The sequence below is a fragment of the Aphelocoma coerulescens genome, chromosome 7, assembly GCF_041296385.1.
Source record: "Aphelocoma coerulescens isolate FSJ_1873_10779 chromosome 7, UR_Acoe_1.0, whole genome shotgun sequence".
Taxonomy (NCBI): Eukaryota; Metazoa; Chordata; class Aves; order Passeriformes; family Corvidae; genus Aphelocoma; species Aphelocoma coerulescens.
In genome coordinates, this window is record NC_091021.1 from 35915037 (window position 1) to 35933369 (window position 18333).

The 18333-nt window shown below is 41.1% G+C and overlaps 1 protein-coding gene across 4 annotated transcripts in view; it reads left to right on the forward strand.

The window, feature by feature from the left end:
• Positions 1 to 5809: 5809 nt before the first annotated feature.
• Positions 5810 to 18333, forward strand: part of ARHGAP15 (Rho GTPase activating protein 15) — a 321555-nt gene continuing 309031 nt past the window's right edge. For all 4 annotated transcript variants that reach the window (XM_069021284.1, XM_069021285.1, XM_069021287.1 and 1 more), the window contains exon 1: positions 5810 to 5869. In XM_069021284.1, coding sequence (XP_068877385.1) covers positions 5852 to 5869 — 18 coding nt within the window. In that variant the 5' untranslated portion in view covers positions 5810 to 5851. The remainder of the gene's footprint in view (positions 5870 to 18333) is intronic.

The window sequence follows — 18333 nt, forward strand, 5'->3', positions numbered from 1 at the left end:
CTGGAACAAGCTCAAGGGCTATAGAATGAGGGCTATCAGTTTTCTATTTTTGTCTGTTTGGAGCAAGCTGAAATTCGCTGTATTTCTATGGATATGCTGAAGCGCTTTGAGTAAGGACATGCTTATTTTCTGTAGGTGGCTGCTGTGACCAAGTCTTCCAAGAAGTGCAAACAGCCAAACATATCTAATACTCAGCCTGGTGGCTACAAGTTGCACTGCAGATACCTTTATTCTTTTTTTTTGTTTGTTTTCTTTTCTCCTTCCTCAGATCTGGATTCCCCCGTTCACCAACAAACTGATTTCCTGACATCTCCCATATCCTGTAAGAATACAGCAATTCTCTGTAAGAAGGAGGGAGTTGGGGAGAAGGGCAATAGGATAGAGTCATGCAGATAAACTAGAAGTATCTGTGTATTACATGAGCAAATAAAATCACAGGAAGTGATTGGAACTGACATACTGAATTAATTAATTCAGCTAACTGCTTCAAGTCTTTGATAAACTAATTTATTTTGTTGTTTCCCAGTCCATTCCAGGTAGCACAGTCTCCCCTGGGAGCTTCTGGACACAAGAGAGGACATTCATCTGTCTGCAGAGGATTTTGCCATCCTGCAACTGCCTTTCCCCTACATTTGTTGCCTTCTTTTGTCTGGCTCCAGTGCCTGGATTGTTCTGATGCACTCTGGGATGGCAGCATGGAAGGGAGTAGGGTGAGAGAGGAGCTGCCACTTGGATAAAGCCTCTATTAGTAAAAGACAAAAAATGGCTTGAGCAATTCTTATTTCCATTAGATTTGATGGGGACACATTGTTTTTGTGAATAGCTTCTGTGACTGCTTGCTTATATTTATTTATTTATTTATTTATTTATTGTGAATGGGAACTTTGGTACTGTAGAAATGAGACTTTTTTTGCTCAAAGGCTGAAGCAGAAGGAGAAAATATCTCAGAACATCTTATCTTTCTTCTGCATAAATTCTCAGCATGGGATTTTGCAGGGTTTGGGACTTTCTCCACTAGAAACTATTCACCAGGTAGCTGAAACTCTTGTAGTAGAGGTAGAAGCAACACTGGCTGGAGCATCATTTTTGTGCTAAGGACTGACATATTCATTCCAGACTCTTTCTTCTCTGTGAAAATATTGACTGTTTTTGTAGTTCTGACTTGATCATGGGTTCATAGATCAAGATATTGTCTCCCAGAGTGCACAACTCTCTTTCTTTTAAGGTCCCTTATTGTGTGATGTAAAACCACCTTTTTGGCAGTTTGGTATTGTAGTACTTTTAGCACTCCAGAAAATACATTTGCACTGCATTTCAAGCTTGCATGTAACTAAATCCTGTCAAGGAAAGTCTTTACATAATGCATCAACATATGCTGGGGTTTTGTCTCTTTTTTTAGTACAGTATGGCTATACAATGGGTTGGAGTGGCTTTTCTAAGTTATTAAATATAGCCCAAGGCAAGGCTGGCTTTTAAAATAAATGGCAAGATCTCTAAAAACACCTGGGAAAGAGAGAGAAAAAGACCAGTTTGGATTTTTGTAGAACTTTCTCACCCACTAGTTTTTGTTGAATTGAGTGCCCTATTTTTTGTCTTTAACAATGAAATATAGCAGTAACTCAGCTTGAAAAATAATGAGGTTAAACCAAACAATATATGTTATTTTCTTTGCTATGGATATTCCTAAATCCAAACCTCATTTTAAGGCAAAATGAAGTTTATTAGGAAGTAAATGTTCAGAGAGTTCTATCCTAAACTTCTCTGCTGCTTTCCAAAGTATATCTGTCATTAAAACTTCAGTGGCTCTGCTATTAAGTGATTTAATGCAAGATTATTTTTCTCCTAAAATGTGAATATTCTGGGTTTTAGACCTCAAGTCACAGCACATATGTTCCTTCCATAGAGCCAACATTAAACTGCTGGGGAATCTCTAAAGATCTATTTCCTACCACCTGTGACCATTTTGTTAAAATGTCTCTTGCACTTTGAAGACCGTGATAGGTAAAATGGGTTGTTTGGGGGGAAAGTCAGCTCAGGGTAAAAGGGTTTGGGAGATGGTACCAGGATGTTTATAATGCACAGTGTGGTTGAGAGGGTTGTGTGAATTTAGCCATTACTGTACATTTACATTGACATTTGCATTCAGGCTCCTACATAATGAGCATTTATAGCCCAAGTAGGTGATATATGAGAGGCTGCTGTTCACTTGGGCTATGAGCTGTTGGAATCTGTTACGTGGCCACATGCGTGGCCTTCTTCATACATGGGAATGTGCTTCCAGAAACCTTTTTGCTGGGATTAAATATTCAAAGCCCTTGTAGCAAAAAAAATAATGGCTGCTGAACAGACAACAGCATTTGAGCAAGCAATTGCTATGAGCAAGAATATGAATTAATGGCCATGCGGACAAAAATATTTTTTCTCCTTTTTAAATGTTCTAAAATTATGAAAAATGCCACTTCTCTGGTGAAAGATGTGGGGGGAAAAAAAATCAATTTTTCGCTATCCAAGGCCAGGTTGGATGGGGCTTGGAGCAATATAAGTTAGTGGAAAGTATCCCTGCCCATGGCAAGAGGTTGGAACTTGATGATCTTTAAGGGCCTTTCCAAACAAAACCCTTCCATGATTCCATGATCACCATGTCATCTCCTAGTTTCCTAGGGTTTTTCCCAATGACTTGCAAAGTTTTGGCACATTAGCCATTTTTATTAATAAAAAAATTATTTTCTTCTGCAACCAGGCATTGATCAACCACAATAGATCTTCCAGGCCTGTGCCTGTGTGCTGTCAGGTTTGCATTGTCTGTTATGGCTTGATTTAACCACTGAATTAGTTTTGCTGCTGGGTGTCTGCTCTACAAGCCAGACACCAGGCTGCCTGCCAGTCATCACAAGAGGGAGTAAAGGCTGAACTAGGCAAAAACAACAAAAACTCAAGTTTTCTTTTCCCCTCGGGAGACTGCTGGTCCAGAATAAGTCTTGCAATCAGTGTTTAAGCACCTGAGGAAGCATATGATACCTCTTGAATTTATTATAGCAGAGTTGATAAAATTTGATGGGCATTCAGCACCCTCAGCCTTTTTTTAAAAACTGCTTTTTTAGCTTTAGTTCTCAGTACTCTGAGGTATGAGATGAGGCAATCTGGATGTTCACCAGCTTGGTGACACATCTCGTAGGCAATGACGCCATCAGCCACTAAAACAGGGATGAGAAATCAGCACTTCAGAAATGATGCTCCATCTCTAACTTGCACAGCAAACACGAGGGCCAACCTATTGCCCAGCAATCTGCTCCAGGTAGTGTCTCTGCAGCTTCTGTTTCCTGCTTCGTTTTACTTAGGTTAAATATGAGCGCTTAGATTTTGTAAAAGTGGCTTTTTTTTTTTTTTTTTTTTTTTGCACATCTAAAGTATTTTCAGCCTTTCAGAGATCACACAGGAAGCTTGTGCTGCATAAGTTTGAGCTGTATGCAAAGCTGCCATCCTTTTATAGAATTTTGTCACTGCTGACATACTGTCAAATGGATGTGAAGGAGCTCAGACACAGTCTGCAACTCGAATGAAATGTTAGGTGTGCAGTGAAAGACATTTTCATGAAAAATGTCGTGTCCCCAGTAATCTAGGGTTTGGACCAGGTAACATAGGCAACTTCTGCAGCATTTTACAGGTTTGATGATGGGTTTTCATATTTTGGTGGTGAGGTTCTGTTGTCCACACTGCTCACAAATACTTTGCGACTGTAAAAATGCTTCCAATGATTTTATTTGAGGAAAATCTGGACATCCGCAAAGCTACAATTGATTTTTCAATTAAAATTTATGTTCTATGACAAAATTAGTTGGAATATATACTGCTTTTTAAAGAGGTAGCAGTTAATTAGTGCTGCAGTGGTTATTTTACAGAAAATTACTGTATTGCTCTCTCACCTCCTCAAACCTGGGAGAAATCCCTCATCACTGCTCATAGACATCATTCACTTTTTTATTCCAAAAGTCCAACTTTAAAATACATCCCTGAAATGCAGGGCCTACAAAGAAATGATATCTTAGTTTAGAACAGTGAAGAGCAGCTGTTGTGCTGTTCAGCTCCCTCTCCTGCCTGTCCCTGTGTGCTGCCTCTCAGCACACACAGGAAGTATTTGGAAGCAAGGACTCTCTTGATTCTGGCTTTGTGTGGGCTTTGGCATAATTGGATCTTTGGCCATGAAATGGATCCTGTAGAAGTTACTAGAAAATTAATAATAATAATAATAATAATCATAATCATAATCATAATAAAAGGGTCACTCTGTAGCCTAAGAGCTCTGCCATTCCTTCAATGGGGCTGTGTCCCTCTGTTTAATTGCTGGACTCTGAGGGTTTCTTGAGACTCTGAAGGTCTTGCTTCCCCACTGATTCAGTGAGTGCATGATGTACTAAAGCTCCTCTCTACAGGAATCTTCTTGCATCTTTTTTCTTGCTGCAATAGGAAATGACCTGCCTGCAAATCAGTCTTTGCAGCCTTGTAAAATGCGTCACAATCCCCTTGTAGGCCTTCCCAAGATCCAGTCCAGGCACAGCCCCAGCCCTCGTTTCCTGTCTCCATTAGGATAGTTTTACTATCTCCATTATCTTTATTTCCCTCTATTACAACCATGGATTATTCTGTGGGATCCTCTTTTAGGGCACCCAATGACTTTGTTGCTGGACCTCTGTACAGATGGGACAGAGCTTCTTGAGGAGCTCCACCTGTCAACAAAGCTCATTTTACCTCACTGTTGGGACAAATCCCTAAATATCAGGATGGCCATGATTTTCTCAGCTCATATGGCAGCTGTTTGGAATTTTTTGGGGGGAGACAACCAAAAAACATCCACTTATTGTGCCAAAGCATTACCAGAGAGCTCTTCAGCCTGACCAGCATTGTGACTGTCCCCACAGCACCACAGCCCTGCCGTGCATGGGAATCCCCACTGCTCTGGTTTGTAAGTTGACCTAGAAATACCAGAAAGATATTGCTGTTCCTTGCTGAAAGAAAAAAGGCCATGTGGCAGATGCTGAAAAAGGCATTTACAAGGAAGGGGCTTTTCCAGAGTCCTGAAGGCGCAGAGCTGTGCCTGTATCTGGAGGTTCTCTGGGTTGCCCCTGCCTGAGAGGGACCATTGGGGCGTGGGATGCAGCAGGAAGTGACGCAGGCCAGCAGCTATGTGTGCCCCTGTTTCTCCAAGGGCTGCTTCATGGTGAAATCTTAAAGCAGAAAATCAAAGAAACAGCGTTTGCCTGTCTGACCTCTACCAGGAAATAGTACAAATTACTACAGGTTTTTTCTAGTATCAAACTCTCTGATTGTCCAGAACTTGCTACCTTATTAATCTAGAAAACAGTACAGTAAGTGTCCTGTTTACTAAAGCTATATTTCAAAATAGCAGAGCAGATTTGTTGCAAGCTATTTATTTCAGTACTCAAAGGGTTTCATTCAAGGTAAGAAAAGGGAAGTTGTCTTAAGGCTTAAGAATCGTAATTCCTTTCAGCATTTCCTTTTAAACCTCATCTTTACCTTCTGCAAAAGCTAACCTTCCCTGTTTGCTGCAATTTTCACAAAGAAACTTCTTTCATACTTTAAAATCCGTTTTCTTCTCCAATCCAGAAGAATTTTGCACTAACCCCTAGATGTAAGTTGCTCACTGGTGAGATGGTTCACTTTTGGTCTTGCAGGAAGTGGTTTTACTTTACTTTTTTTTCCTGCTTTCTTTCTCTGTGTATGAGCTGTGGGGCTAACTCAAATGCTGTCTCTAGACATGTGACCTTGATCTTTTCCGCTCTTTTGAAATAGTTAAAACTGTTGCTCGTTGATGGCGGCTTGAGATGAGCCTACAATGTCCCTGAGGCCACAGGTAAGGAGCCTCTGATCCACCTTAGTGCAGTTTGGGAAACTTGTTGCTAAAAGTTTTTAAAATAATCACAGCTGCGTTTATTTTGTGGGCATTCAAATCAGGTTATTTTAATTGCACAATTACTTTATTTCTATAGGTCTTTGTGAATTTGAAAGCAATGAGAAAAATGTGGAGGATACAGATGCAGAATAGTGTTTGAAGTAAGTGCATGGAATTTAGGAAAGCTGTTGCATCCTATGCAAGAGGCGATTTTATCTGACCTTGTCTAGTAACCCAAACCACTAATCCCTTCTCACATCCTGGCTGGAATGAACTAGCTCTCCCCAAAATCTAGAAAAGTTTGTGGCACTGGCTGGGAAATGAGATTGGATCACTTTTCCCAGCATTTGCCTTTCCTGAGCGCAGTTTAGCACTGTTTGATTAACTGGCTCCCGTGCTGGTGACCATGAGGGATGTGATTAGTAGCCATGAATACTGCAAAAGTCAGTGAGTGCTAAGGGTAGGTATCTAGTTGTTTTGTTATTTCTAGAGTCTGACGATGTTGCTAGAGGGATTTCTTGCCCTACTCAGTATCAAGAAGTTTGATACCACTCTATTACTCATCAGTTATACCGATAGGAAAAGAAAGTGGGGAATAAAGGACATTTCACATACAATATCCTGGGCAGTCAATGGTGTTCCTTGTGGAGCTGTTCAGTGGAGATGTCATGACTGTGTGTTTCCTGAATGGGCTATTTAAACCCAGACTGATTCCTCCTCTGCTCTGGAGCTGGCCAGAAAAGGGTTGTATGTCCTGAGCCCCAACCTCAAAGTTTTCCCTCAGCATAGATGCCTTTGCATTGCTGTTGGTGGGCAAACAGCTTTCTGACTTGCACGGTTTTACAAAGAAATAGTAATTCAAGAAGATGCTCAAATAACACAATAAAGCACTTTGATTATGGGCCACATAAAGGAGAGACAGAATTAGCCAGGCTTGTTTTATGCTGAAGATTATTTTATCACAGTAACGTGTAGCTTGCTGCAAACTTTGTGACTTGTGCTCCTGTTTGTAGCTGATAGCCTTATCATAACAAGCAACTTGGGTTTCTTTTGGAAGTATGGGTCAGAGTTGAAAGATATCACATGTGGCTCAGAGCTCATTTTGGAATCCTGCATACTAATTGGAGACAGATTTTAGTGTAATGTTGTAAGATCGCATTTCATATTTTCTGTACTTTTTGGAGAAAAAAAAAGCTGTCCTGCCTGCATACACAAATCAGCACAGACAGGGAAATTGTATAAAAAGAACATGTTCTCTTCCTGGGCTGTGTTTGTTGTGATTTTTATGTTTCTGCTGCAGAGTCTTTGAGTAATTTAAAATGCATTTTCCAAAGAGCTGTGAGATTTGGTGAAGTAGTTTGAATTCTCAGAGTTTTATGTCTTTATTTTCTCCCTTTCTCTGCAACTTTCCCCTTTGTATCCAAAGCAAATTCATTTTAAAGCAGCATGTCTTGTTCAGTTTACCTCTCCATCCAATTACATTTGTGATGTACATTTGCTCATTTTCTTTTCCAAATAGAGTGAACAGCTGAAGCACTCTGTATTTTAAAGCTCCTGCTATACACTATTATTGAATTGCAAAAAAAAAAAACCCAACAAACCAACTTTGCTTTTTTTTGACAGCATTTGTTGTAGAAACTTCTTTTTGCTTTGACACAAAGTTATCCTGGCTTGGAAGAGATGATCCATCTTCTTCCAACCAAGCATGAGTGTGTGACACCCTTGGTAGTCGCTGTCACCAGGGGCTGTATCTTGGTCTTGGCCATGTTCCTCTCTACCTGGAGTGAGACAGGAATCAGAAACTAAAATGGTGACAGAGGCACGTTTGAATTTTTCTCCTGATCTTCAGGTGGCAAAATGCCACAACCTCCAAAGTGGTGCTGGTTAATTCCAACAGCTCTGTTTTGGATTTCCCTGTCTGTTTCTGGTCCCAGAAATTATTACTTCTTTGCAGTGATGAGCTTCAGGCCAGGGTTTAAGAAGTAGCATCCCATGCAGTGGGATGGATTTCCCTTTGTGATCTCTGGTGCTGCAGTGAGAATGGCTTTGGCTGTGCTGCCCAAAGACTTCAGCTGGGGTCTCTGCTAAGGAATCCCCTGGACTCTGAGCCATGGGAACTGCTATATTATGGTCTATTTTACTGAATCACATCAAGGATAGTGGGGTATAGGCAGAGTCTTCTGGATTTTTTGATGCTCACTATGTGTAATTCTGATACTTGCTTATTTTTCTTGACTTTTTTGTTAGATGCCTCTGTACTGTGTCAGCTCAATCAGTGTGAGTTGTTAACCATTTAATGAGGTGTTAAAACCTGCATGTGGCTAAAAAACGTCTCTTGTTGTTGAGGAAGTCTGTCAGTACTTAGGTGTGTTCTTCACTTGTAACCTGAAACACGGCTGTTGTGCAGAACATATCCTAATCCTCTATTGGTGCTGTTTAGGCTCATCTCTTTTAAAGGCAAAGCAAAGCATCACCTGAGCTCCAGCCAAAGTCTCTACATTCCATTTGCCTCCTAAGAGTTCCATATGGGTGCATGAAACCTGTTTCTCAGTGCTACAAATGCAGAAAGTGGTGCTGATGGATACTGTTTATATGCAGATGGTTTTCCTGGTTTTGTTTTTTGGTAGTATTAGTCTTGAAGAAAGCAGATTGGATACAATTTTGGCCCAGATTTTCCATGGTAATTCAAGTGCCATTCAGAGCACTGCAGCAGATTTCCTCACCTGGTTACATAACCTGCACAAAACTGTCCCATTTTCCATTCTGTGGTGGCTTCCAAGAGCTTTTGTCACCATCAGACTGATGTCACGACCTCTGAGGCTCAGGCTAGGCAGAATGCCTTGCTGCCTTCAGCATTTGGGAACCTGGGCTAAGTGAGGAGGTTTTGGTGTTGCCTGGTCTGAAAACTTCTCTCAAGGTGGGTCTGCTTCAACCAGTGGTCTCAGTGAATCCTAATTTCACTGACAACAATCTTACCAGCCCCTGAAGGACAGAGATGGTTGTTTCTTTGTTGTGCTGGATGTTAAGATCGTGCCCTCATGCACCCAGCATGCCTCTGTCAGTCTTCCCTGCTTTGAGGAATACTATAAAAAGGCTGTTTTAGAGACTCACTACAAAACAAACACTGCTAGCTCCTCATTTATGCTGGGACTTCCTCAATGAGGAGCTATTTTTACTTTAAGAGTAAGACTTCTTGTCACAGAGTTTTTCATCATCTCTGTCACAACTTGAAGCTCCCCGGGTTGCAAACTTCCAGGCTGGCTGAATCGGGAGCAAAAGGAAAGCACTTGGATTTTCATTAAGGAGGTTAGGAAATAAATTTCTGGGCACAGATGCTTAGATTTTGCAAACTGACAATGGGGCGAATCTAGCCCATGAAAGAACTGTCAGTGGATGCAGCCAGGCCATGCTGGAGAAGATTTTCAGGACATTATTGGTTCATGTTAAAGTAATCTTGAAATAGTGAGGTCTGGCATATTTAAAAGTGAGTTCTGTTTGCAGAAACCAAGAACTAAAATTTATATGTGCTTAAAAATTTGACCTTTTTCTCTTGATTTGTCTGTGTTTTCACTCAATTAGCATGAGAAAGAAATATTTTGAGAATTAAGTAGGACAGGTAACAGAGGTTTAAATAAATATTTGTATTCTCCAAATTATCTGCTAAGCTACTGTGTGTATGTGCAAGTTGCATTAACTCAGTGCTTGGATATTTACTGAAGCATTTCTTCAATAAATTAAATAAGTGAGTTTGATGGTGCTCTCGTTGGTGGTAGGTTATTTAAGACCCATACAACTCTTCCTGCCATTTGAGACTGACAAGTATTAAACCACTCACTTGCAGTTAAGGTGGGTATTGTGGGTTTGTACTGTGGTTTTCATGAGTATTTCTTCCAAACCTTGTGCCTGATACACTAAACAGGCACAGTCCTGGAACAGATGGACTTAAACAGACATCTGGTTCCTTCTCCAAGACATCCATCAGTTTTCAGTACATCTGCAACCTGATAAGAGGGGAAGGGGAGACAAGGAGGAAGGGAAAACAGAAGTGAACGTGGCTTAGAGCTGAAGAGACATGCTTCAAATATGTGCTTGCTCTTTGTTTTGGATTTCTTTTTCTGCCACACCTTGAGCAAAACCACTGCCGTATTTGGAGCTGAATCAGATACCAGTTACTGAAAGTGCTCTTGGGCAGCACACAGGCCTTGGCACCTGAACTTGTTTATTAGCTACTCAGGATGTTACAAACTCTCTTCCTTTCGGGGTGAGGAAGGAAATGACTGAAATATTTTGTGAAAGCAGTTGAATCTCTGGAGTTCTGTCTCCAAGAGAGTTCTGTCACCTCCACGGCTGGTGGGTCTGTCCGCAGCCTGCTGGGTGGCAGGAACTCTCAGCTTTCTGGTGTCTCTGCTGCAGCTGGGGCTCAGGAGGCACCTGCTGCTGGGACACCCAGCTGTCTGCTTGGGACAGAGGGTTGGAGCATTTGAGCAGTCCATGATGGGGGAGTGGTGTCCCACTGGTTGGGGAACATCCCCCACATGGTGATGCTGGCTGGAGCCAAACCCACACACACATCACAGGGGGGCCAGATGGCCACACCATGGACACCCACAGCAAACACCAACAGAAGCCTCCCTGGGCTCTCTCAAAAATGCATTTCTAGCAAATAGTTCTGCTATGAATGAATTGATGTTTTCCACCTGGGACAGTGTCACATCAGCCTTTGCAGCTGTCAGGGCTGCTCTGGCACATGCTGCCATTTGTGTGTTGGGTTGAGTAGTGCTGAGGTTTGATCCAGAGAAATTAATGTTTCCATTATCAGCAGTACATTGCATGCTTGGTTAATTTACTAGGAAAAAAACCCCAACAAAATATAGTAATGAGGAATCAAATTCTTGTGATGATTTTTAGATTTAGGATTAACCCATTTACCATTAATCCATCCACCATTAATCCATCTGCTGTTGGAGTGCCAAAGAAAGCAGAAACAGCCCAAGTGAAAGCATGTCAATTCCTCCTCCTTCATTAATCCTAAAACCTGGAAAAGGCAAGGAGTGCCCCAAGTTTTAGCAGAGGCTTGGAGGAATTGATGTCTTCAACCCGTTCTTGAATTTCCTTTGGACAGTCCAGCACTGGTTCCAGGTTGAGTAGGATGCAGTCACAAACACCTGAGACATTCCAAATTGCTGCACAGAATTTGAATTTGAAAACTTTTCTAGTTTTAAGTTTCTTTTAAAGTTTGGGTCTTTCATAAAATCTTTCTTAGAGTGGGGGTAGCTGAAAAGAGGGAATCTATTAAGACGTGGAGTGGAAATTGTATAAAATAGAAGAATGAAAGAAGCTAAATGAAGACATTTCTTACCAGAGTTGTACCCTGAACCAAAATCAGGTGTTCAGGGAACAGTGTTGATGCAGTCTAAGGACATTTTAACTCAGGTACATAGGACTGCAGAGGTTCATTTGAGCAGAATGCAGCTATTTCATCCCAAAAGAGGTTTGAGGGTGCTACCTCATGAACCCAGTGGGAGAGGTAATAGTCATTATGTATTTTTGCCCTGAACAATGCTGGGGACAGATGAATGGCTGTGCCTGTTCTCACTATGAGTGTTGGTGCCTGCAGGCGGATCCAGCTCTGCCGTGTTTCTTCTGCCCTTGATGTTGACTTTGGCTGTGTGTAGCAGATCTGTGGTGGGACAAAGGTGGCTGTGGCCTCCTGGCCTGCAAAAAACATGTACAAAGTTTCCTGGAATCACCCTGAACCACCTTCGTGAGATAATTTTTTCTGGTCCCTCGTTAAAGAATTTCAGTTGCAGGAAAGGAATTTAAATATAATTAACAGAGCCTATGCTCAAACTACTTGCGTCATCCATGCATTCATGTCAGGGGAGTTGGAAATAGATGATCTTTAAAGTCCCTTCCAACCCAAACTATTATATGAGTCTATGAAATTAACTTTTTTGACAGCACAGCACCCTTGGTATTTCCCCTCTGCAGACATCTCAGCTACACGTTGTGATATCAGATGTTATCACACAGAACAAGTGCCTTTGTCTTCTCTTTGCCACGTGGTGCTGGGGAGCAGCGTGGTGGGGCAGACACTCCTCCTGCCTTATGCTCTGTGGCAGCGGTGGCTGGTGAAGAGAGCAAACTGGGGGCCCCATGAAATGCAGAAGAGGGGCTTGCTCAAAGCAAACCACAAAGAATTTCCCCTTCTGGTTCCTGCCACAGCTTAAAAGTTTTCTCCTAAAACTGTAGGTGCCGTGTCTGCTGCATTTCACAGCAGCGTCTCTTGGAAGTGCAGCACCAGGAGCTCTGCAAAGGAAAGTGGAGATGGAGTGTGGGAACAGATGAAAAGTGTCTGGAGGCTTTTTTTCCTCCCTCAGATGGGAAGTGGGAGCAGTGAGAAGAAGCAAGGGAGCAGCTGCAGGATCACAGCACAAAAACTGCTGCAGATATAGATGATGGGAGATGGAGAGAGGGTGGGAGGGACTGTTTCATGTGCACAGCACGGGAAGTCAAACATCATCCGGGGGAGTGGGAGGGAGGGTGTCTCACTGTCCAGATAAAGGACAAGCCTCCTCTTTGTAGACACTATTGAAGCAGTCAGGGTCAGCAAAAAATGGAGTTTTTTTGCAAGTTTTAAATAGAAAGAGAAATAATTTTATCATAAATTTACTTTATTTTTAAATTTATTTTTAAAGTCTGAGAAGATTGAAATCCTTTGATATTCAGTAATCTCAGTATCTCAGTCTGACAGATGTCTTCTGTGGGATGATGGGTACATGGAACTGCAAAAAGGATTAAGACATAGCAAATGTGCATTGAAACTACTAAGCTGAGGAACTATGTGATGCTCTAAGAGGGTAAAACTACTGTTGCTACCTCACCAAAGACTTTACAGAACTCAAGAAGGCATTTTTTTCTGGTGAAGGGGATGGTGCTGCTGCAGGAACTGAGGACTAGAGGGCAAACTGAGGCTTGACTTACAACTGCTCCACATGTTCAGTAGTGCCCAAATGATTTAGAGTGAGAAAAACTTTTATGGACTTTTACTCAGTGATGAATGTGAAATACTTCCTTCCGGTGAATCAGCCTGGGGGGACCCTGTGGGGCAGGGCACAAATGGGCTGCCACACCCTACCCAAGCAGGCCTTGTGACAGTCCTATCCCCATCAAATTGAGCCCAAAATTTCTGGTGGCAAAGCTCTGAAATTTAGAACTTACAGGAAGTTTTTTTCTTTGGCTATTTGCAGCAAGCTTTCAGGTGTTTAAAAAATATTTTTCTAATACATCAGTTTGTCTTGTGGTACAAACTCTTCTACTTCTCCAGAGATTTTGGGCTGTTCCAAAATTACCATCACCACATGTCTGGTTCAGGTAAGCATGGAAAGCTTGGATGAATATCCAAATCTCTGTGAGGAGAAGTTCTGCAAAATTGAGCTGGAAGTATTTCAAGCAGCCTTACTTTGAAATTTCTGTCACTTCTGCTTCTGCTTGTATCTGTAAATACTGCAAGAATAACCTTTCCCATAGTATCTCATCACTTCAGATCTGGCAACACTAAAAGTAACAACACTTTTCTGAACATTTAGGCTATAGGAACAGATTTCTTTCAAGCACCGGGGAAAATTTGTGATTCTTATGTGATCTTCCTAGAGAAAACATTGAATTTATTTTTTTTTTTAAATTCTGAATTAGACAGCTTTAAACTAAAAAAGTTACAATGAAACAAGCATCAGGTGCAGGTGGGAAATGAGTTTAGACTGGTCAATCTTGAGGTGTTTGGAAAGCCAGGGCTCTATTCTGTACTTATCTGCAGTATATAAACATTTAGAAAAAAGGAAGGTGGTAGAAGGAAGTTTTTTTCTCCTCTTGAGTAGGATGGGTCAGGAATACCCAAGCATTCTCCTCTAACACTTATTAGGTCTTATTTAGTGTTAAAACCATTTAAATTCACTAAATTATAAATTGTTATGAACTTTCATGCTGCTGTAAATTACCTAATGCCACTAGTCTAATGTCCAAACTGTTCCAGTCCTGCTGTTGAGGGTCACAGGAAGCATTAGAAGTGCTGTGTACAGGATGATATCCACAGATAGTTTTTTAATACTGTGTGTATATAACCACCACTCTCCATCTGAAGGATTGTAGTCTAGTTTGCACAGCATGGAAAACAGAGGCAGGTGTCATGGATCAGATGCACTCCAGAAAGAGCTGAAAGGTGCTGCCAGCAGGAAGACCTAGAAGTAGCATTTTTTTTTTTTCCCCAGGCATGTTCTTTTACATATTCAACTGAATTTCTACTGTGGACAACTGTTCCCAGAACGTATGCAGGCCAAACCGTACACAAAAGATCCTTTTAGCTTCAAGTTCCACTGGAAGCTGAGATACTGAATTGACATGGGAATGGTGAAAATAGACTCCATTATGCTATCCCATATGATATATTGGGACAGCAGAGCTTTTGAAACAACTGCTACCTCTTCTGAGACCTTCCCATGTAACATAATTAGGAAACTGAGTGATGCAAGAGGAGATGTGACCATATGAAGTCACTTGCTGACTTTCTATTATATGTGGTGGTGTTGTTTTCAATAATATCCCCGTGATATTTCCTAGCAAGTGTTATTTGTGCAGGGAAGACCTAGAGATAGCTGGTCATGAAGCATTACAGGATTAGAATTGTTGGGTCTGTAGTCATAAAATGTGGATGTGAAGACTTTGTCATAGTATCCACAAAACTTTGGAATAGTAACTGTCTCCCATTCTCCTCTCTTTCTAATTCTCAGGCCATTTCCATCCAGATAGGAAATCATTTCCAGAGGGAGCAGAGACCAAGCAGCTTTTCCATACCCCTGTTTTCCTTTGCCATCTATCCTGCTCTTTTTAAGGGTTTATCTATGTATAGCAGGGAACAGTCTCTGGGGTTGTCATTGTCTATGAAATTCCAGAATAACACAAAGGACTTTAGGGCCCTTTTAAATCCTCATTGATAAACATTGCCAGTCCAGAAGAGGCACATAAATTTTCTCTCTTCATGTTTCTCTTCATCCAATCCTGGAGACAAAGAAAGAAAAAAATTGTAAAGATTAATAATATTTCCAATGAATATATTTGGATAATATATTTTGCTGCCACTTGCTAGAAAGTAGAACTTGATAGAAGCCTTTTATTATTTTATTTTATCCTTTTAAGTTTATTTTATTTTGTAGTGTACTATTACTTGTTAAAAAATAGAAATAGCCTGCAGTAAATCCTCACATCAGTAAGCCACTCACAGTTTTAGTGTCAATGGAAAGGAAATCACTGAAGCACCAAATGTAAGAGTCTGTGAGGTATTGTGGGGTGCAGGCTGTACTCACGTGGCTCTGTGACCTGCTGTAAGTAGAGAATAACAAATCCCTAATATGTGTGGAAAAACCTCAGGAATGAGAAATGAAGCACCACCACTCTAATACTTTAATTCTTAGGAAGTGAGTCATCAAAACAAACTTTAAGTATGTTCTTAGACCCAAAATTAAATGAAACCCTTGCTGCTGTACAATGGGGCAAGTCTGTGCCCTTGCATCTTGTTACAAAGTGCATTTCCTTGCCTGGCTCCATAAAGCAATGAATGCTTTGTCTCTCCTCCTCAGGGGTGCTTGATGTTGCCATTGCTCAGCTGTAATTCCCTCAGCCTCAGTTGGTTCACTGGGAACTCAAAATAAGAATCAGGCCTTTAAGGCCTGACTGGAACCCCTTTTCTTGTATTGCACAAGCCAGAAAGAAATTGTGTTATATCAAAACACATTTTGTTCCTACTGGGTAGTGAGCTGGTACATGAGATTTCTGTTGTGAGAATTATGTATTTTCTAACCGAGTTGTTGTTAAATATAGCCCTCTCTTAATATAAGAGAACAAATCCAAAAGGTTGAAATTGTCATCAAGGATCAGGTTAAAATCTCAAAGATTAAAAAAAATTTAAGCCTAAAGTCTTGTTTAATGCTTTACTCTTATATTGAGCTACTTTCTAGGAGGTCTGCTAAAAGATAGGACAAGAGGAAATGGCTTCAAGTTGTGTCAGGGGAGGTTTAGATTGGGTTTTAGGGAAAATTCCTTCACTGAAAGGGTGATAAAGCATTGGAACAGGCTGCCTAGGAAAATGGTGGAATCCCAGTCCCTGGAAGTGTTCAAAAACATGTAGATGTGATGCTTAGGGACATGGTTTAGTGATGGACCTGTCAACGAATGATGTTAGAGGTATTTTCCAAGTTCAATTACTCTCTGATTCTATAATTTGGGCCAAGCTGTGTTGAGGAATTTGCCTTTAGGTGGATCCTTTGTAGAGACTGAATGATGTACCTCAGAACATAAAAAATTGTGAATGATGGTTTGGGCAGCTTATGTAACACACGGTAACAGAGAAATTCTGGGCAGTGAGATATGGCTCCAAACAAAGCATAAAAGATTATTTGCTCTTCTCTTTGACCACAGGAGAGAGATGGAAGCTGTACATGGAGATAAGAGTGAGACATATCTGCTTTTATTTGGAGAAAGTCCACACATACTGGACTAGAAAAGAATAATTACAAAGCCAGATTTTAGAAGACCTCCATGATCCTTGCTCTGTGTGTTGTCTGTTCTGAGACACCACCAAAAGTCTAATATGGCTGCAACAGGTTAAAAAATTAAAAGAGGGTGTGATAATTCATGCTGATGAACATGGTTTTTGTAGGACTTAGGGTTCATCAACTTAGTGATCAGATTGCAGTTTTGGGGGATAAGGGAAACTGAGCTGAGTTTAGGACATTTAACATTTTACAGCAGGCTGAACCTGCCACTAAATTCTGTTTTATTGTCTATCTGACATAAACAGACAAAACTGGAGTAAGGACCCAGGCACTGGTGGTGTTGTGTCCTTCCTGATCTCCTGCATTTATTAAAGACAGAACTGATGGTGCTTCCTAAGTACCTGACATTTTTTTTGCAAATGAAAAGGCATAGGAAGGTTACATCTGCTTTGTATTTTCATTACAATGGATTTTTCTGTTTTCCAGTACTCAGATAAACTGGCTTCAGGACACTCCTGGGCACCAGCCCAGGACCCTGTATCCCTCAGCAGCCTTTTCTGTTCGTGTCCCTGCCCTGGGCACAGCGTGTGACGTGTCAGCTCTGAGAGCAGTGCAGTGGGGATGGCTGAAAAAAGTAGACACAGCAAAGTGCAGATAGGAATAATTAAAAAAAAATCTATATAGCAATTTACTTGTTATGCTCTCTCTTTACATGTAGTTTTCTCATCCGTGCCCTTTTCCCCATCATTGTTTAAGCACCTGCTGCCCCAACTGTGCCTCGGCAGAGATATCAGGGTAGCACAGGCCAAGGGCAAAGCCCAACAGCAGCAGTATTTACATAGGTGTGTTGATTTTGGTGATAAACACTTTCACAGACACAGTGATACGTTCTCCTTAGCAGGAGTGCTCCAGCTCACCACGTGTCTGGCATTCTCTCGTTTTTTCAGTCGTTAACTGCAACTTCCGCTTCCATTTTTATGGTTTTGCAGGCTCAGAGGTCTGGTGTGATGGTGAACCTAGTGCTGATTTTTATCCTTCTGTGATATTATTGCATTAGGTTTGATGGATGCTCTTCAAGTACTGTGTGTTCTTGAGCAAAATACTTAAATTAGTCAGTGCAACAAGATGCACTTCAATTTTGCAGTGTTTGCGCTCTGCTATGTTGAGTACTTTCCTGTTCGTTATGCTTCTGACTTGGTAGTGGTGCAAGTCATAAGGAGAAAAGGTGGGAGAGAAGAAAAGCTTATTTTGAGAAATACTGAAAAATATGCATTATTTTAAAGTCATACTCCTGAATAAAAAATTCAAGAAGTTATATTAATTAGTCTTTTTTTTTTTCCTTTTTTGGAGAAAAGTACATGTTACAACTGTTTAATCATAAAATCCTGGTATGATGTGGGTTGGAGGGGACTTTAAAGACCATCTTGTTCCAACCTCTTTGCCATGGGGAGGGACACCTTCCATTATCCCACGTTGCTCCAAACCCCATCCAACCTGGCCTTGGACACTTCCAGGGATGGGGCAGCCACAGCTTCTCTGGTACAAGATGTTGATGAATTAGCATTTGCATTCTGTCTTCTGCTCTATGCAGTTTTAGGAAATGCAGGCACAGCTCAAGCCCAAATTTGGAAATACTGCTATCCTCTGGTTTCTTGAAGAATTAATACTTTGATTCCTAGAAAATCTATATTCTGACTTTACCACTACTGCACCAAAACTCAGGAAATAAAGTCCATGGCTAATGCCAATCATTCCACTTGTCAGATCACTTTCTGGACAAAGCAACATGTATAAAATGGATTAAAATACTGATAAATTCAATATGAAACTCATTCGAGGTCCATGAAGTGCTGCAGGAGGGCAATACTTGCCCCTGAC